General features: G+C 36.0%; 1 protein-coding gene across 1 annotated transcript in view; it reads right to left on the reverse strand.

Annotated features, from left to right (window-relative positions):
• The window catches only part of LOC137408292 (putative ankyrin repeat protein RF_0381), a 47,062-nt gene extending 32,378 nt beyond the window's left edge, over positions 1-14,684 (reverse strand). Inside the window, exons 1-5 of the mRNA XM_068094753.1 lie at positions 14,569-14,684; positions 10,773-10,931; positions 9,419-9,572; positions 8,906-9,033; positions 2,957-3,103 (exon numbers count right to left, since the gene is read on the reverse strand). Of these exons, the coding sequence (XP_067950854.1) occupies positions 2,957-3,103; positions 8,906-9,033; positions 9,419-9,572; positions 10,773-10,931; positions 14,569-14,584 (604 nt within the window). The 5' untranslated portion in view covers positions 14,585-14,684. The remainder of the gene's footprint in view (positions 1-2,956; positions 3,104-8,905; positions 9,034-9,418; positions 9,573-10,772; positions 10,932-14,568) is intronic.
• Between the last annotated feature and the right edge of the window lie 7,468 nt (positions 14,685-22,152).

The raw sequence follows: 22,152 nt of genomic DNA on the forward strand, positions 1-22,152 counted from the left end.
AAAATTTGATCGGTAAAATGACATGCTCACGAGGCTTACTTAAAACTGGAGGCAGTAGCAGGCAGGTTACGCCTCAATATGCGAGTGGATTATGGATGCGCAAGCTAAGGTAAAGCCAGCCTCTATTGTCAAGGCTTTCGAGAAAGTCGGTGCCAATGTTGAGCCGCAACCGGCCGGCAAGTTTAACTCAGACAATGAGGAGAAACCAGTAATCTTGGAAGAGGGTGAATATTTTATCCAATAAAGTTGACCAAGTTCACTGTTTTGTCTTTGTTTGTTTTTCCATGTTTTACAATGCATATTATATATGGTGCATGTTATATATGGTGCATATTATATATGGTGCATGTTATATATGGTGCATGTTATATATGGTGCATGTTATATATGGTGCATATTATATATGGTGCATATTATATATGGTGCATGTTATATATGGTGCATATTATATATGGTGCATGTTATATATGGTGCATGTTATATATGGTGCATGTTATATATGGTGCATGTTATATATGGTACATGTTATATATGGTGCATATTATATATTGGTGCATATTATATATGGTGCATATTATATATTGGTGCATGTTATATATGGTGCATATTATATATTGGTGCATATTATATATGGTGCATATTATATATTGGTGCATATTATATATGGTGCATATTATATATGGTGCATATTATATATGGTGCATATTATATATGGTGCATATTATATATGGTGCATATTATATATGGTGCATATTATATATGGTGCATGTTATATATGGTGCATGTTATATATGGTGCATATTATATATGGTGCATGTTATATATGGTGCATATTATATATGGTGCATATTATATATGGTGCATATTATATATGGTGCATATTATATATGGTGCATGTTATATATGGTGCATATTATATATGGTGCATGTTATATATGGTGCATGTTATATATGGTGCATGTTATATATGGTGCATGTTATATATGGTGCATGTTATATATGGTGCATGTTATATATGGTGCATATTATATATGGTGCATATTATATATGGTGCATGTTATATATGGTGCATGTTATATATGGTGCATGTTATATATGGTGCATATTATATATGGTGCATGTTATATATGGTGCATGTTATATATGGTGCATGTTATATATGGTGCATATTATATATGGTGCATATTATATATGGTGCATGTTATATATGGTGCATGTTATATATTGGTGCATATTATATATGGTGCATATTATATATTGGTGCATATTATATATGGTGCATATTATATATGGTGCATATTATATATGGTGCATATTATATATGGTGCATATTATATATGGTGCATGTTATATATGGTGCATGTTATATATGGTGCATATTATATATGGTGCATGTTATATATGGTGCATGTTATATATGGTGCATGTTATATATGGTGCATATTATATATGGTGCATGTTATATATGGTGCATATTATATATGGTGCATGTTATATATGGTGCATATTATATATGGTGCATGTTATATATGGTGCATGTTATATATGGTGCATGTTATATATGGTGCATATTATATATGGTGCATGTTATATATGGTGCATGTTATATATGGTGCATATTATATATGGTGCATATTATATATGGTGCATATTATATATGGTGCATATTATATATGGTGCATGTTATATATGGTGCATGTTATATATGGTGCATATTATATATGGTGCATGTTATATATGGTGCATGTTATATATGGTGCATGTTATATATGGTGCATATTATATATGGTGCATGTTATATATGGTGCATATTATATATGGTGCATGTTATATATGGTGCATATTATATATGGTGCATGTTATATATGGTGCATGTTATATATGGTGCATGTTATATATGGTGCATATTATATATGGTGCATGTTATATATGGTGCATGTTATATATGGTGCATGTTATATATGGTGCATATTATATATTGGTGCATATTATATATGGTGCATATTATATATTGGTGCATGTTATATATGGTGCATATTATATATTGGTGCATATTATATATGGTGCATATTATATATTGGTGCATATTATATATGGTGCATATTATATATGGTGCATATTATATATGGTGCATATTATATATGGTGAATATTATATATGGTGCATATTATATATGGTGCATATTATATATGGTGCATGTTATATATGGTGCATGTTATATATGGTGCATATTATATATGGTGCATATTGTATATGGTGCATATTATATATGGTGCATGTTATATATGGTGCATATTATATATTGGTTAAGTACATAAATAGACTACGGAATTGAAAATGCACCTTACAGCATCCCCTATAATCATTTCTAACAATACAACTATTGCAATAAGTTTGTATATTTTAAAAAAACAAACCATTTTATAAGCGGAATTTCTCATTCAAGATCAAATCTGTTTTTAGCAAATTTTATTATTGCGCATGCAATTGTACCACTGAAATTTTACGCACATACCGCTAGCAAATAGTTGTTACTTCAGAAATGAACTGTGATTGGTTGAAACATTTAGGAACTCCGACTATACTTTTTGCAAACAATAACATAATATTTGAAACATTACAAAATGACTGGTCAAGAAGACTGCTGTTGGTGTCAGAGCCATGACCAACAATGCCAGTCACAGGCCACAGTCAGTCACAAGTAAACTAATGTTTTAGATGACATGAACTTAGATGATTCTACATACATACACAATGTTAACTGACAGTTTCCCTTGAAAACAGCCAAAAGGATCTTTAAACCGCAGGTTTCAAGTCTACAACTGCTAGTAAGACCGTGAGGACACAAAGTTATTATACCATACTATGAGTATTCTATCCGCCGTCACCTAATGGAAACACCGCAATTATCTAGAAACTGCATAGATGAATTTAATCGCATATGAAGGCAACTCACAGAGGAGAGGAGTTGTCCTACGATAGTTGGGCCTTGAAGGGTTGGCACCATTCTGTAAGAGTAGTCTTACAGTCTCAGGGTGTTTCGACTGTACAGCTAGACAGAGGGCGGTGCAGCTCTCTCCGTCAACCTTCTCCAGATCACAGTCTAAATGTAAATGTAAACACATCGTAATCAGTAAATCACACAGAGATGATGTTTCCGTAGTGTATTGTTCATTTGAAGGAGAAGTGGCTAAAAACTGGATTAATGGGAAAGCAACGCATAGGTGCGGGCAATGAATAAACATAATCAAAATCTTTTGATTTAAATTTAACCATGAATTTATTTATGAAAAAGACAAAGATTTGGGAATCGTCTACTGCTGTGAATAGAACTTTCATGACACGGCAACCATGTGTGTCCAGATAACTGTTAAGCGAAAGTACAAAAGCAGATTATAACATGTGATTACGATTGAAACCAGCTCAAGGTCAGCCGACTACAGCGATAATCTGTACCAGCCAAATAATAGCTATTACAGTATATTATATGACGGCTATATGCTGGCTACCCATTTATGAACCATTTTATGGTCATTGTCAATTAGCTGAAACATTACTGCATAATTTTTGCTAGGAATTGTTGCTTGGAAAAAGCAAAGCTTACGTTGCCACTCATTTCTGTAGTGAAACTGGGCCAAAAGTCACAAAACTTGAGGCTATAAAAATATTCAAGATCTACATGACTATCAAAAGTCGAAATCGTAGCAAAAATAGTCATCAGTGTGATGGCAAATAAGGAACCAAAAACTTTATTGATCGTGACATAAAACGGCTGTTCTGAATTTAAATTTCTATTTGAAGCCCAAGCATTTCTTTATGAAATGAACAGCCTCTCAATTAAGACAGTCTAACGATCGATCGACTGTAGTACATCGATGATTAATTTTGAACACGTGTTATGTTCACAAACAGATAGCGTGTTCAGACAGGTGGCATGATATGCTCATACGGGTGGCATGGTATGGCCAGACAGGTGGCATGGTCAAACAGGTGGAATATTTAGACATGTGGCATGTTCAGACAGGTGGCATGTTCAGACATGTGGCATGTTCAGACAGATGGCATGTTTTCAATGACTAAAGCTTAAACCGATGGGTCTTACAATCTTCATACTCTAGTGGTTAAATTCAGGTATTTACAGGTCTGAAATATGAAAGATTATTGATCAAATTTCCGTAGTTATGAACAGATTCCTTCAAGACACAGATCAGCAGTCCTCCATTATGAAAAGGAGAGTATGACAGGTTTCAGCAATTTAAACCTAGCAAATCAAGGATAGTCGTTTCTCTGAAAAGCAGGTCAGGCAGCACATTTTGCAGTTACGCCACTGTTGCACGCATGCGCATGTTTCCAGTAGAAAAAGTATGAACTTTATCAAATATGCTGCAAGAAGCTGTTGTTGCTGCAGAAAGTGTTGATAAAGTAGCCACCAATTAAAAAAAAACAAATTGGTCACATTTTACAATGAAATATGAGGAGATGTTAACTTTTTCCTAAAGTACTAACAATATTTATATCTTAAAAGAAGCGAGGCAAAAACGCTTTTTAAACTTTACATGTTAATAACACTAATGTCTACATATAATTTAGAGAGGTTTTCTTTGGCTTGTTCTTTAAACAGTGGCGATAATTTAAATACCCCTGACTACACACTGCCGCTGCCTAGGCAATTAATCAGGTAAGAAATACAACAAAGAATAAAAGAAATACGTTGTTTTCATATTTTTAGTGTAACTGAAAAGTTAGACTTGGACGAGACATTTCTATAATATTTAACAATGACTGAAATATTTGACAATGCAGTAAACTTCGCTGGTTTTAAAAAAACACGATGATAGACTAAGATGGTACACGATAGACTTGAACTCATTAACGCATTTCTGAAAAAATTAGGTTGAATTCCAAAGTTGGTTATGTGACTGATATCTGTCTATTCTAAACAAGAAGTAATTCGCTGCCTCTAACACAAGCACTCCTAGCAGCCTGGTAGATACAGGGGTCCTCGACTTATGAAGTTCTTACGATCGGGTACAACTCAAATTTAGTTCAACTCGGAACATCGTTAAGAAATTACTCTGTACTCTTATAAAAATCTAATTCCATTCCTCCCCCTTCCCTTTCCTTTCTTTCAGACATAACCATTGGAAGAACCTGCATTGCACTTTGGAGTTATCATGAGGGTAAAAACAAAGTCAAACAGTTGACAGAACAAGAACCTAATGGAACCAAAATGGCATATTACTGAGGGATGCACTGAACGATGTCTATGCACTGAACGATGTCTACGCACTGAATGGTGTCTATGCACTGAACGATGTCTATGCACTGAGCTGTCTTCTTCCACCACAATCACAACAAGGCATATTATCTCCTGTAAGCTAGATACAGTTCACTATGGTTTGAATCGATTATGTCATAAGCTACGCTGAAACAGAACTACAGTCAAACATGGATAACTCGGCCACGGATAGCTCGAAAACATGGTTAATTCGAACGGTTTCTTTGGTCCCTTCCCACGTAATGGTAAATTGCTATAGATAACTCGAACTTAACATTGATAATTCGAACAGTTTTTGTGCCAAAGGAACCAACTTAAAACAAACCGAAGTTGGTTTTAATCCGAAGGAATTTACATTAGTCACGGAGCTACGACTACTCTGCCTTCCTAGCGAGGAAAGCGCTCTCTATATGTATATAGTGTATATATATTTCCCCCGTACCGTATAATGGAACTGATTAAGAAACCGTATAAAACCTGATTAATGGGGTCGCTAACGCGTCGGCTAAGTTACGGCCAAACTAAAAACGTTAAAAAGTATTAGCGATAAAAATTTAATAAAGATCGACACAACAAGCAAAATGCATATTGTAAGAGTGATTATAATTACGCGGATATATAAAGAAAAAATGTCAAAAATATATTCGTGGCCCGGCGTCCGCTATACCAAACATCCGCTTTGCAATGGCCTCACGAAAACAAGGAAAAGCGTGGAAACCTTTTGAAAAACTTAAAATAATCGAGCAAATTGAAGCAGGACAAAAGTCATCTGCAATATCAAAAAGAGAAAATCTTCCAAGAAGTACATTGTCAACGTGGATTAAACAGAAAGAAAGAATAAGATCGTTATGTGACCAAAGTTCATCAAGGTTAAGAGATCGTTCAACGTCGCACGATGATTTGGATGGTGTGTTATTGACTTGGTTTAGACAAATGCGTGGTGAAGGCGTACCTATCGATGGGCCAATTTTATTAGAAAAGGTTAACAAGTTTTTACAGGATTTAGGGAAAGATACTATTGTTTCTCGCGGTTGGATCGACAGGTGGAAGAAAAGGCATTCTATTGGCGGTCAGAGAGTTGTTGGAGAGTCAGCTGCAGTTAATGTTGGAGAGGTTGAAAAATGGAAGGAAGAGGTGCTAACTCCATTACTTCAAACGTATACTTATGATGACATATTCAATATGGACGAAACCGGGTTGTTTTACAAGCTCATGGTTGACAAAACGTTGCACTTTGATTTGATTTTTATTGCGTAATAATAACATGACAATATGAGTAAAAAATACACAGAGTAGCAATAGGACATGCCAGATAGCCAGAGGCTAGAGTCAAGGCAGCCCCAGCAAGCAGTAGGAAAAGAAACAGAATCGGCGATAAGCGCACACTCCGGAGCACCAGAGTCAGGAAGGACAGTCCCAGGACGCCCACAGGCGCTCTACCAACTTCGCCTTCAGCTGACCCGGAGCAGAGCCCGCACAATCACTCAAAAATTTATTATATAATTTCATTGCACTAAAAAATATCGATCTCTGTCCCTTAGAAGACAAACACTTTTTCAACTTTAATTGATTTTTACTTTTTAAACGGGTATCTTGACAATGATCTATCATAAAATTAAAGGGGACTTAAAGGGCTTTAAAGGGGAGAAGTGTAGTGGAGGGAAGCTGTCAAAAGAAAGACTGACTGTGGCACTTTGTGCTAACATGTCGGGCACCGAGAAGGAAGTTCCTATTGTAATAGGAAAGTTTGGAAAGCCCCGCTGTTTCAAAAATGTTACTAACCTTCCATGTCAGTATTACCACAACAAGAAGGCTTGGATGGTGAGTGACATCTTTCAAGCATGGGTAAGAGATTTTGATCGGCGGATGACCAGAAAAAACAGAAAAGTTCTTCTCATCATTGACAACTGTCCATCACACCCAACTATGAATAGGCTTATGTCAATCAGGCTTTTATTCACACCACCCAATACCACAAGTGTGCTGCAACCTATGGACCAAGGAATTATTCGAAATTTCAAATCTTACTATCGTCAGCAAGTTTTGCAATTTATCGTTGATTACATTGACACTCATGGAAAGAAGCCAGATGCATCTATTAATGTTTTACAAGCTATACGCTGGGTGCACAAAGCATGGCACTGTGTCACGAAAGAAACCATAGCTCGCTGTTTTCACCACAGGCTCGGTCATACCAACCTTGATCAAACAGATGTGACTTCAACTGTTGATGATAATGAAGAAGGTGACATTGTGAGAAATCTAAATCTGCTACTACATACCATAGATCCTACACCAAATGTGACAGCAAGTAGGTAATCTTGAAATAGCCTATGCTGTTAAATTATCATGAATTCGACCCAATAAAGGGCTACATTTATGACCGTCAATAGTGCCTAACAAATGTTTTAAACGTAGTGTTACTTTCCCTTAAAATAGAGTTTTGTTTTGCAGATGAGCTTTTAGTGGTTGATGCAGACGTCACTGTTGCTGAGCATTTGAGTGATGCGGAAATTGTGCAGTCTGTGACATCTTGGGGTACTCTGGATGATTCTGATGGAGAAGATGAGGCTGAGATTGTTGAACCTAATCCACCTACCATGGCTGATGCAAACAACGCTTTAGATGTCCTCAGACGTTTTATAGATACGAGAGAGGTCAAGGACTATAATAACTGCTTAAAAGCTATATCTACACTCAGTTACACTGTTGATTTTTCTCAACAAAACATCTTTTCACAGACTACACTCGATAAGTTTTTTAAATGAAACAACTGATCAGATGTAAAGCATGCGTTTTTGCATTGGTCGTAAATGTGTACTCAAGTGAAGTTTTAAAAATTATCTGAAAATTTAAATATTTTTCTATCAGCTGAGATTTGTTTGTAGTTTTAGGTGATGTGACTGCCAGGATGTTTTAAAATTAAAATTGGCAAAATTGATCTCTGTTAAAACACTCAGAGGAAAATGATGGGTCTTTTTTCTGAGTGTTTTAACGGCGATCAAGTTTTGCCAATTTTAATCTGAAAACGTCATGGCAGTACATCACCTAAAACAACAAACAAATCTCAAGTGATAGAAAAATATTTATACTTCCTGATAAATACTTTTGAAACTTTACATGAGAGGCCCTATAACTTGCAACAAGCAATCTATGATTTCGCTTTATACATATTTTGTATATGTACGTTTATCTTCTGTTAAATACATGCACTTGTGACAGTGCTCTGATAACTTGAACGCTCTGATAACTCAAACACTTTTGCTCGGTCCCGTGAAGTTTGAGTTATCCATGTTTGACTGTATATTAATTATTATTTTAGATCTTTTCATGGAGTACGTTCGCAACATCGAAAAAGTAAAGGTTGTGATCGTTGTAGCCTGAGGATTCCCTCATAGTTACCTACATAACTATCACAATAACAATCTGCATTTGTTATTGACCTGCTTTACTGCCCATATGCGACCAATATTTAAAAAATTAAAGCTTATGTCAGAGGAAATTACCCCAGATTACAGAGAAGTTGTCTGCCCTGTACCAATTTTCAAAAAATATGTAAAATTTGCAGTTGCCACCACATCAAATAGAACTGCGTTTGGCATCATATCTCAGTCACTAAAAACAAACCAGCAAGAAGGAGAGTCTGTATAACTCCATTCCACCCCTTGCTTGCAGAAATCATGAGAGGTGTTAACTTTCCCTTGTTGGAATGGTTAACTTCACAACCATGCCGGGCGAGCAAGTCAACAAGAATCCTGAAACAGAAAAGTAACCTCTAGAGAACGAAGTAACTCATAGTCAGTCATAGTTTATTGTAATTAAATGTAGTACCACAATACCTGTCATAGAGGTATGAAAATACCTGTCATAGAGGTGTGACAATACCTGTCATAGAGGTGTGACAATATCTGTCATAAAGGTGTCACAATAACTTACAAAACCTATCACATCTGTGTTACATTACCATCGTGGCAGGGGTACAAAAGCTGTCACATTAGTATAACATTACCGGCCATTTAGCCACAGTACTGCAACACCAAATGAAATATTTGAATTTAATTACGAGAAAGATAAATAACATGATACAATTCATCTCAATTTAAAGTTCACCAGACTGACGGGCATCAGCATTTGTCTTACCCTGCTTTGGTGAAAGAGTCATGTCCGAGCAGAGCTAGGTGGAGGGCACTGTTTCCATTGCAGTCTATATAATCAGGCTTAGCCTCCGACCTTAATAAGATCTTTGCTAGATTCAAATTGTGACTGGCACACGCCCGCATCAACGGTGTTGATCCTAAATGATAGAAATGTGAGCTTTTTTAAATGGATAGTAAGACTAACCAGAAGGCCATGAAAGTAAAAATGTACCATAGGCTCAGCAGAATCTTAGGTACTCCACACCGCTAGCTTAATCAATGGTTTTCACCGCTGAGTGAAGACTGGTTCACGCTGTATCGTAGCCTGTCAGCATTAATTCCACAATAGATCAGCAATCGTCTGTGATAACACTGTTCACTCTATCACAAACCCATCTGTGTTTACATGACCGAATAGTCTGCGATATACACCAATTTTCACAACAGGGTTGACGAAATACTAGTAACACAGCAACTATCATGGAAGGGAAATACGTATTAGACAGTTCGCGACAGCTAATAACCATCGCCAAAGCGGTGCACATTGCACTGACAATCGGAGATGCTTGGTGAAATGTCAGTAAAGTTTGACAGAGCTCATGTTTTTTAACATGTCACATTGCCTCGGCGATGTCATCCGTTTACATGCACATATTCAAAAAATATTCCAAACCTATGGCAATACAGCTTGAACCAGCCTTAAATCAATGGTTTTAAAGATAAAATGTTCAATCAATGAAAACCATTTTCACAAAATGCAACACAAACCCGACAAAATAACAAATAAACTTTGATAGCAAAAAATGTAAGGAAATTACTTTTGCAAACAATAAGTCAACTATCCAAATTCACCAATGCTATGTAAGGATACCAACACATTCATGGTAGGGTTTGGCTCCACTTTCATAATATTAGACAAATTAAAAACAAATTAAAACAAAATACGATTTATTAAAATTACTAAGCATTGGGATGAGATTGAAAATAAAATGCCAGTATTTGAGCATCCACCATGGCTGGTAGTGTTATACCATCCAAATCATTAAGAGGTTAGGAGATGAACAAAAGTTCAAAAGTTTTAACAGGGTTGACTTGCAACAAAAGGATTCCAACCTACGACGTTTTCATGATGGCTGCGAGTAACTGTTCGTTTTTGAGCTTTTAAGAGCTTGTAATCGCATTTTCACATATTTTGCACCTACAACACAGCAGAGTAAGACATGGTGAATTTTTGATACCAAATAACTTTAATGTGAATTTTATTGCTAGTCAACCTTTAAAAATTCATGAAACACAACAAAAAATTTGAAGTTGTCACAACACAAAGAAAGAGAAGATTATTCTCAAATTTGGCACACCTTTGTCGTCAGGCTTGTTCACATTAGCTCCATGTTTCAGTAAATACTGGACTACCTCCTGTCGTACACCTCTCAGGCTATCCTTTTCACTATAGTCACAGGCTAAATAGAGAGCTGTCTCTCCTAAACTGTTAGCAGCATTCACATCAGCTCCCTCATCTTCAAGAAACAAGGTGTGCTTACTAACAACTATTACATGTATTCATATCGTATAGATCAGCCCTTCCCTTTTCATTTTTATCGTTGAAGCATCTACAACGGGCAATCAAACGGGTAATCTCACACCACTTGTTTTTAATAAAACAATAAGACTCAAAACATGACACAAACATGTGGAATATATGAAAACAATATGTTATTGGAAGGTTATTTTAAGAGGTGTCTAAAGTTTTCACACTGCAGCAACATATAAAAAACAGCTCGCTTTATGATCTTTGACTTTTCCTGCCTCTTTTCTGCTTTTATCTAATCGAAATGTGTTTCCCTGTGAGTAAGTGAAATGCATGGATCATTTTCAGAATTGATGACGTTATGATATTTATTTTGAATATATAAAAGAGATGAAAATCCGGATTCGCGTAGACAAGTGCAAGTGTTAATAAGTATGCTTTTTTCGACTTCAGGATTAATTCTTGCATCTCCCGAGCAACAGTTCGCGCTCCTTAGGGGTTCGAGCACACCCAATCGGAAAACCCTGTTATAGATGTACACTTTTGAAACTAACGATTTTTTACTCATCACTTTTTAACTGAACTAGCATATATTTTAATATGGCTGCCATCATTGTAAAACCTAAAAGTTCATATACTAGCAGTACAATATTATGTAAAACCACTGATGTTTCAAACAGGCGTAAAGGTTGACTTGCAACAAAATTCACATTACAGTTATTTGGTATCAAAAGATTCACCATGTCTTACTCTGTTGTGTTGTAGGTGCCAAATATGTGGAAATGTGATTACAAGCTCTTAAAGCTCAAAAACGAATAGTCGCCATAGATTGGAATCCATTTATTTCTCTGACGTAGCCATGACAGTTTGGTTATTGTCTTGTCACGTGATGTTCTCACGTGAATTGAAAGGCCAATAAAAAGCTCAATATAAAACTTATCGTAGCACTAGTTTATGACAAACACTTCGGGTTTTACCGAAGACCCCGTATCAAATATAGATGCTCGCTACTTTACAGTTTTGTTTCAGTTTGGTCTAATCGGCAAGTCGTAATCTGATCATGTGACCCAATACTGCGCAAATAATTTCTGCAACACTTTTCAATTATCACAAGTGACCAACAGGCTCGTCATGATTATCAGACAATGATATGAATTCCTTCGAGATAAGGTTAAAAAATTAAACAAATTTTTACAGTAAGTTATAAGATATCACTGCTAAAAGTGACAGCATTACAATGACGATAAAACAGACGCGTAAGAACAATAGACATGATTTTATTGAATGCATGAAGTATATTTGTGAAAATATTTCGACGAATAAGGTTGCATGAAAGTGTAAACAGAAACCATCTACCACAGCTACGTCACATTTGAGCCGTTTTGGAAAGGGAATCCAAACTATGGCGGTCTCGTGTGGCTGCGATTAACTTTTCGTTTTTTAGCTTTTAAGAGCTAATAATCGCATTCCCACATATTTGGCACCTACAACACAACAGAGTAAGACATGGTGAATCTTTTCATATCAAATAACTGTAATGTGAATTTTGTTGCAAGCCAACCTTTAACAAGAGTTGTTTTTAGACAAGGTCAAATCAGTGTCAAAAAAGGGCACAAAACGCTGAAAGGCCCTCCTAGTCGATAGAATATTTATAAATCACAGTGAGAAGCTATTCTTTCATGCAAAAATCACAGCTCATCCCTTACATATCTACACATTTTATAGAAATTTTAAACTTAATGAGATCAGCTCTCCATATTTCAGCGCTCTCAAATACCTTTTCTACAACCTTGGGTGTGCCAATAACCCAATTAAATCTGAGATACATTAAAGTGGAAGCAAATGCAGAGGTAATAAAAGCCTTCAGATGTGCTGTGGCCCAGATTATTGCATACAAAAAGAAGGCAATGAAACATTACGTAATCTTTTTTGTAAGACAGGCGAAGAGATATTGCAAATAAATCATCAATAAAAACTGTACTACTATAATGGGCTTCAGTAATTCTATACTTCGATACTAACGCTTACATGACATACCTGTAGTATACGCAAATGCGTCAATCAAACATCTTAAACTATCAAAGGGAAAAGACAAGTGAGAAGAATTGATAAATTAATGATAAGTGGTGTCTGGCAGCGAGCGAGGGCAAGAACCAGCCCAGCATAAGCTGTTATATCGGCAGCAGTGAGTGCAGTAGCAATTAGGTGCTAACTTACCCGTTATATCCCACGCTGGCTGTAACATGAATGGCAATTTGTTACTTTGAGAAATTCATTTAAGTTTCCAGAGGAAAATGTTACACCAGACATCTGATTTCTTTTATGTCTTGTGAAATGTTTTTAAAATTCAGACATACAAAGAAATCGATACATCATCTCTGCACTCGGTGTATCTCCACCTCTCCTCATTCTATTACTTTGATGAGCTCTTACTAGGTGAAGGCGTGAAAGCGATTTAGAAAATAGAAGACATTGTTCAGTTAATTGCCTTCCATCAAATGGGCCTAGCTGTACATGCATCTGCTATGTCAATGATTGTTAGTTAGCCTCAGACCAATATTTTATGGTGAAAATTTACCATATTGGACAACCTACCAAACAGCCACCTTGTCAATGCCTCATCACCTTTGAAAAATCAACGATACAGAATGAGTGAATACGTTCTATAACTTTTAGACTATAGCGTTATCGTCTGCTGATCTACATCTATGGTTTTAGCTAAGGATGAAAGGTAGCTTTACAAAATAATGAAAAAGTTAATCGGAGATGCGATCAAATCTCATGAGAACACCTCAGGTCAAGCTAAATCCACCTACACATTTTTCAAAATGAATTCCTTCAGCTTTAGTTATACTCATAAAAACTTAGCAATTAAAGAAAATAAACCAAAACACTAAAATACACAAATCTCTTTTATGCTCTGGCCCAGTGAAATCCCTCCATGAGCATCATTGTGATAGGAGTCGTCGCAGCTTGTTGTTTTCCTGTTATGTTTTGTGAAGTGTAACAGAGGCGACCTTCATTCAGCTTCTTAAACACCCTCAGACCCTCAAATTTGTCTGATGAACTTATTGAAAAATGAAAATGCTTAAGATTATTAAAAAAGTTACTTTATTAAATAGGAGTCTGTTTGTCTTTATTTTGGAGATTTTCATTTTTTCCTGAAGGGGCTGCCGGTCTTGATTAACTGCCTAAACAGAAGATTATTGTATACACACTATATTTTAGAAACAAGAGATCCTACATGTACTTAGATCATAGAATAACCTAGCAAGAGGCGGCATTTCTACTGTTAGCAAAACTGCTAATACAGTGACAGATAAACAGTATCCCATATTTTGCTCCTGCCTGATCCTCTCCATAACTCCTTGACCTTGACACTACAGCACCACCCCTCACAACATTGCATGTACGGCCAAGGATCTAGATGTTATATTGAAGGCTACATAGCAGCAGACCAGCGTAAGCGGTTCTGACGCAAACACATTCTATAGCGCCGCAGTATTCACCAGCTCAGCATAGTATTAAAAATAATCACAATGCCCTTAAAGCTCTCACACCAATTAAACAAACACGAGACTATCACCAGATGAATATAGCGGTCAGCTATCACTATTGGTGCATACCTAAAAGAGCTCTCATAATCTCTGTATTACATGCATGAACACTGCATTGGAGGTAGGTCTGTGCTACGGGACAGGAACTATCAGATATGAACTCCTCATCTATAGCAATATCTTCACCAGACGCCTTCCTTTCTTCAATTATCTGTAACCAGTATCTGAACACTAGAAGGTTGCATCTGAGAGATATTATGAACTGGTGGAATTTCATTGGTTGAGCATATATAGGTTGGCCATCATTGCCGTTGACCGGGTCTTTCAAGGATGGTGACTGATGCGCCTTTTGATGAGCAACAGTTTTGACATTAGCTTATTTAAACACTTCCTCTGAGAGAATTCGGGAATTGTTTCCCACGCGTTCCTACCGAGTAAACTCAGGCGCGCGGGTTCACTTTGTTTGTTTCCGCATTAAACTTTTGGTCGCTTTGTGCGCAATAAATTTAGGGTATAATTCCAAGGTTTTAAGTTGATTAGAGTATTAGTTGTTGATATATCACCGAGATACTGAGAGCACTTCTAACAAACTGAGAAATATTAAACGGCTGCTGATAGGGCATTAGTTTCTGATGAGACACTGATTGAAAGTCTTAGTAATGAAGGATCAGAAACAGATAAAGCTCTAAAAAGCTTTTCCTCAGCAAAAAGAGCTTTACAATAAAACCATTTGTCTTTCTATTAATAACAAATATACACTCTATCAGACTCAGTGTACTGCAATCATTATATTTCTTCAATTACCTTTAAAAAATCCCTTCTTTAAAAGAGTTAGAAGAAAGCTATTTACTCAGTTTTTTCTTTCAGTTCTGCAAGCTTGGAAATTCCAAATGGCATTTAGTTTGAAAGAAATTGTGCTATCCTAATATTCTAAAAATAAACTGCTATAATTTGAAGTAATCTCCTCCTGAAAACGTTTCTTCATGATTGTACCATTTTCAAACTTGCCAAGACTATTAAATGTTACACAGCGACAAATTGCTGCCAAGCCAGATTGCTTTAGTTGCTAGCAGCTGCTGCTATGTTAATGAACTATTATAAAATTTCTGAATACTAAAAGAGTGAAATCAATAGATAGATCAAAAATATGAAAATAGCTTCATTTTTTACTTTTTGGTGTGAAGTACACAAAAACTACAGTATAGCTGTAAAAGTGCGCGGTAGAGATGAACGCGGCTAATGTACTATTAAGCAAGAAGTAAACAAATAAATATTGAGCTATATCGTTAAATAGATGAACAATTTTGTGAAATGCTTTTTTTTAAAGATGATATGAAATTGTGACAATCATCACAAAAATTGAAGAAAATTTTAACAAACTTTCAAAAGATTGCCATAAAAATTCCTTCAGAAATGGCAGAAAAACAAATGAATGCACCAACTTAGCTATGTAAAACAACAACTGAACGGTGTGCTAAGGTGTTAGTGGCAGTATTAGTGACAGAGCAATATTCATGAGGAAAATACTAAGTTCTCACGCAGTTCCTGTTCTGATATGTATACATATACATAGATTCATCGCTACGGTTACAGATTATATATGATATTTAACTACAGGTATACTTAGCTTTTACGATTTAGTCTTAAAGACAGGGTGTAAGCAATGCTAGAAATGGAAATATATACAGGTTGGATGACAAATAATCTGATTTCATTAAGGCTGGTAGATAGCCTTTCACGGTATGAAAACACTTATTACTACCATCTGATATGCTAGATGTGTTTGGAGTATCACAGTTTAGCCATTCAGTCTACATCTATTTAGAGCGAATTTTCCTGAGCAAAGCTTGGTGAGATGATTCAAGTACCCTAAACAACCACTCAATACATCTACATGTAGAATTTACCAGAAATGTGACAAAAACAAAGATTAGTTGAAGTTGTATTTCTAAAATAGAACTTTACCTCATGAACAGCAAAGACATCCCCGTCAGCGATCGCACGAACGATCCGTCTCTGCACTTGTCGGAGTGACTTCCCTCGTTCCATTCTATAGGCTCAGACTGGAAGGAGAAATAATCCGTTTCATCGGAGCAACGCAAAGTCGCGGATCAAACGAAAGTTAATTGGCTCCTTATCATCACGAGGGCAAATGCTAAAAACCTTCATAAAAAATGTTGGAATCGGAGCAACGATCAATCGTTGACCTCCTGGTCATTTTTCTATAGAATACAATTTGCTACAGAAAACTTTAAAAAATCAAATTTGCTCATCAGAAGGGGTAGTTCTGGGATTATTAGTTTTCCCTATAGATACATAATTTTAAATGCTTCAAATTTAAACCCTTTAATGCAACAATTTTTATAAAAAAATTTCAATTTGAAAACAAAAATTTCTTTTTAGACTATATCATCAAATCCCACTTTGTCCTTGTGTGCATCTGTTAGCCATAGTAAACATGCGTTTTCACATTTTTGCCCAATTTTATCTAAGCTTCCCAAGCATAAGCTCTTCGTAAAACAAAGATCAGGTCAAAACAGTTCGCTAGGTCACTAAATATATTTGGTTTGAAAACTTCATCTGGTTCCTGAGAACCAGACTCTTATGAAACACCCACTCACGGGCTGATTGAGAGTAAAAGAAATCCTCGGCAGCGCCTGGCTTACCGCTAGTATGGTAGTGAATCATCGCCTTAAACCTTTCACTATCGTCCATATATACAAATTTAGCTTTCGGTCTATTGCCAGCCATTTTACTAAAAATTGCCGATTGTGCTGCATATGTATACAATGTTTTTCAACTTCAAACCCTATCTAAAACATTTTTGTAAAATATTTTACTTTGCCAAAATGTTAGCAAACAGAGCTATGCAAAGATTTCAATGTATCTATATCATGTGCATTACTAAAGCTATGTGAAACTACGATCGCTACGAAGCTATAACGATCCTCTACAGTGTTCGTTATTCTTACAAAACTATTATTGAAAGTGATGTCACCTTCATTATCTGAACATTTAATTATTCGGAACATGAATGGACTATAATGTCATCAACATAAGTAATTCATCATTTTCAAACTCGGTCAGTACTTGTGAAAGCCATAATAACACTAAATAGTTCGCAAGTTGGAAAGAAAAATGTTTGTTTTGGGTTGGAAATTCCCAAGCAAAGATTTAAAACTGCTTCGCGATTTTAGGCTAATTTTATAGAAAATCTTCGGACAACACTGTCAATACCATAAAAACACTAAAGATCATTGGTTATGTTTTCAACGATTAATAAAATTAAGTTACTACATAAACGCTGGGAAATTCGCAAAAATGCGCATACGGCAGTCAACCATAGACTTCGCATAAATACGCATATGGCAGTGAAAGGGTTAATAAACAACTGAAGTCTTGCTTAGCTATTGTATGTTTTATGAACTGAAATTTCTAAAATCAATGTACAGCCCAACTCACAAACAGTAGAGAAAAGTAAAGTAACAAAAAATTAGTAGTTAAATATACTTTAGTCATGAGTTGATCAAATTATTCTGTGATTATTTTTAAGTTTAGTAGAGTACTAGCAAAGAGACACATTCTGTCAGTTTTAATAAACATTTTCAAAGCTACGTGTAGATAATCTCAATTTATATATATAAATCTCACTGTCTGTCGTTCAGTGTGTCCAGCTATAGCTATTAAAATCTAGATTGAAAGATCCGTTTCGGGCTGGATTTGATCTCGGAACCTCTCGCTCACCAGGCGATAACCTAACAAATTAAGCTACACGAGATGCAATGAATACATTAGGCAATATGAGTCGTTAATTCTGCTAAAATACACATAGCTCTGCGTTATGCAATGTCACTCAAGCTTGCTTTCACAGCTATTATCAGTAAGCTTAGCAATACGAATAGTAGCTTGCTTAAATTAGTAATTGGCAATTATAAGCAATTTCTTATTATGAGGTAAAAGGCATTATTCTGAAGCAAACAGAAAAATCATGGACTTTATTTTCATCGTTGATCCAACCAATAAATCCATTGAGAGATAAAATATGATGCGCATCTATAAACAAGACGTAGTAAAAATAATTGAGCTAAACTCAATACATCAATAGGTAATTACTGAATTAAGCCTTACTTAGATGAGTGTAGAAATGACAGAAAAAGTTAATTAAAGGGCTATTATGATATAAACCTTGCATGATATAGACCTTGCGTGACACAGACCTTGCATGATATAGACCTTGCGTGATATGTACTAGTGTTGGGCCGGTATTGGGTTATCCGCTCTTACCGACACCGAGGGATTCTCCGTATCCGAGAAAACCAATCATTTTCGGTGACAGCTAGTTATTCGCGGCCGGTTTGATATGATCGGTATTTATCCGTAAAAGCCTATCGGTAAATGGTTATTCGGATATCTGGATAAATTTATTTTGTTTTTTATTTGTTATTGGTTAATTGCAAAAACGCCTCTTTGACGAACATGCTAATCTCCGCGTGCATTCGCAAACAAATTCAACAAACAACCCACATCTGCATATAATTATGTGATTACATCACCTGATTACAATTTGTGATAGTAAGATTCCTGTAAACTGTTTCAGTATAATTAACAAAAAGAGCCCCTTGCCATTATCTATCTGTTCTCTATTATACATAACGTTTGTATCAATAACTATATTTTTTAATAGAATAAACAATAAAAACATCTATCATGAAACTTATATTTCCATCTTTCTTTTCTTTTTTGGCTTGCTAAAACAAGGAGTCTCCTTGCCGTAACAAAATACTGCTGACTAAAGAATGTTTTTTTGCACAGGCTACTAAATGTTATTCCAAACTTTTGATTAGGTTTCTGGTTAGTTCTTTAGTTAAAATATTAGGTTCAGTCAGAGTGAGTAAAAAGGTTTTAGTTTCTGTCTGAAGTATTCCTCACAGGTAGGACATTGTCTCAATCAACCTTCAAGCATAGATATATGTTAAGAGTATTTCTGGAGTCAGATTGCAGAAACGGGTGGATCCTAGAATCAGTGTACTCAAACAGGGTGGGTTGAAGCCGTAACCTGGCTTTTTAGTAACAGAAGTTGTAGATATTTTGTCCGATTTAAGTGATAGAGATGAGTGTCTCAAAAGGCATTTTTATCTAAGTTCAGCCTTCAAAATTTTCTCAGTCTTTGTGAAAGGTAGATAAAACATTAAAACAATTTAAAAGCTCAAAAAAGTGCGATTTTATCACAGGCTAGCGCTGTTATCGCGCTTTTTTGAGCTCATTTTTCACGGCGTTCAGCCCATTAAACAGTCTGTAACAAGCTACAAGCCAGTTTAAACAGGTTATCTACCTTTCAAAAAATACAGATTATTTTCAGGCTGGATTTAGAGAATTATGGGTTTTAAGACACCCATCGCTATCGTTCTAAATCGGACTAAACATTCCCAGCTTCCGTTTCTACAAAAGCTAGGACACGTCACATATCTATGGGCAGAGCTTGTGCCGACCGTGTTGTTTTTGAGACGGAAATTAAAACGCTGTAAAAAAGCCTTTATGAATTTGAAAGTTAGTAGACCAATCTTCATTTTGAGTACAAAATCGGAATCAGCTTGTCTGATTTACCTAACAACAACGATAAAAGTTGTTCATGACAGTTATGGTTTAAAGTTTAAACCATTAAAGTTTAAACCATTTAAAGTTTAAACACACACTGAAAACCATATACCGAATGACAATACCCACAATACCGAACTTTCTTAGTTGGTAAAGGATACCGAAGATGGTAAATACCGAGGATACCGATACCGGGAAAACCAATAAAAAAGTGCAAGGGTATCCGATCTGGCACTAAATTAGATACCGGCCCAACACTAATATGTACCTTGCACGATATAGACATTGCGCGATATAGACCTTGCATGATATAAACTGCATTATAGAGACCTTGCATGATCTAGACCTTGCATGATATAGACCTTGCTATATAGATAGTCTGTACATTTCATTAGCTACTTTCACAGACGCTGGATAAATTGACAACTTGGTTTTGTTTTTCAGTAGAAGGTTAGCTTTAAGTTTCAATATCTGTAAAGATTTGTTACTTCAATTTAATTACAAGCTGCTGTTTGTAATTGAATTGAAGTTAAATTGTTACAAAACTGTCGCTTTTAATAATCTCTAATGTGCGTAGTTCACTTAAACTGGTATCACGGTACATTCCTTCATGCCGTTTTAGTTTTGCTGCAGCTGTGTTATCATGTATAAAGCCATGACAATATCACTTGTGTAAAACCTTCGCACTCTTTTTTGCAGTTGGTCGTTTTGACTGTCGTATGGTTTAGGCTTTATCGATGACTTCCATGCAGTTCTGTCTTCCGTCTTTTCTTCCTATATGTTTGCGTTGAGTTCTCTAAACTTTTTGCTATGCTTACCTACACATTTTTTATCTTAGCCCGGGTCTTCCCTGATTCCTTTTTTCTTTGTAGGGTTGTGAATAAATTGTCTTAGTAATCGCTCATGACATATCCTGTGCCTATGGCCTAGCCATCTTAGAGGCCTTTTTTATCAGAATTTTTGCTATGGAAGGGAGGCCAGTCCGTCTTAGGATTTTTGAGGTTCTTGATCTTATCTTTGCAGGTGAGATTCAGTGCGTAGTTGCGTCTTCATAACTGCATGCAGTCTACTTGTAATAGCTACAATGTCCAGGTTTCAGCTCCATATCATAGGGCTGTTAAGATTACAGCTCTTTGTACCTTACACTTAACTCAGATGATTACATGCTTGTTCCTCCACAAATGATTTTGTAGTTTTCCAAAGGAAGCACTGACAGTTCCAATTTTGGGACCAAGTTTTTTATCAATTCTGGCATTACTGGATACGGTACAACCTAGGTCTCTGAAATCTGCACAGAGTGTGGGTGACTTGCTGTCTAGGTAGATGCTGAAGCTTTACAGGTTGACATAAACATTCTATTTATTTAACGTTTATTATTCGGCTGAATTTTGATTCTGCTCTTACAAATCGATCTATAAGCAGTCGCATATCTTCAGCCGAGTCGGTAGCAACCAGAGCACTGCCACTCGTGCAAAACATCTTGACAAGGACAGGTGTGTGCCTGATTTGGATTTAAACTGAGACTCCGAAGAAGTTGGCACCGTGTCTAGTTTGGATACATACTTCTTTGCTGTTGTCTTTAAAAACAATCTGAAGCATAGCATCGATATATAGTGTTGCTTGACACTTGTTTTCCATAAAACTTCTCTGAAGCATGGTACGCTTGGACCACTTGATCCTGCATTCCATCATGCTAAGATCTTATAAGGTTTATTATCTTGTCAGTGCAGCCTAATTTCTTCAAAACAATCCAGATACTTTGTCTTGAGACCATATCAAAGGCCTTGGTGGAGTCAATAAAAACAGCGCACTAAGGCTTCACACTACCAATTGGGTAAAATCATTCAACTACCCGATGTGTAAGCTTCATACTACCACTTGGGTAAAACCTTTACACCATCGCTTGGGTAAAACCATTATACCATCACTTGGGTAAAACCATGATGGTATCACTGGGGTTAAACTACGATTCTATCACTTGGGTAAAACCATGATACTACCACTTGAGGTAAACCATAATTAATAAAAATCTTGCAGCATGGGCTACATTCAGATGGT

This window comes from Watersipora subatra, chromosome 11 (genome assembly GCF_963576615.1).
Source record: "Watersipora subatra chromosome 11, tzWatSuba1.1, whole genome shotgun sequence".
NCBI lineage: Eukaryota > Metazoa > Bryozoa > Gymnolaemata > Cheilostomatida > Watersiporidae > Watersipora > Watersipora subatra.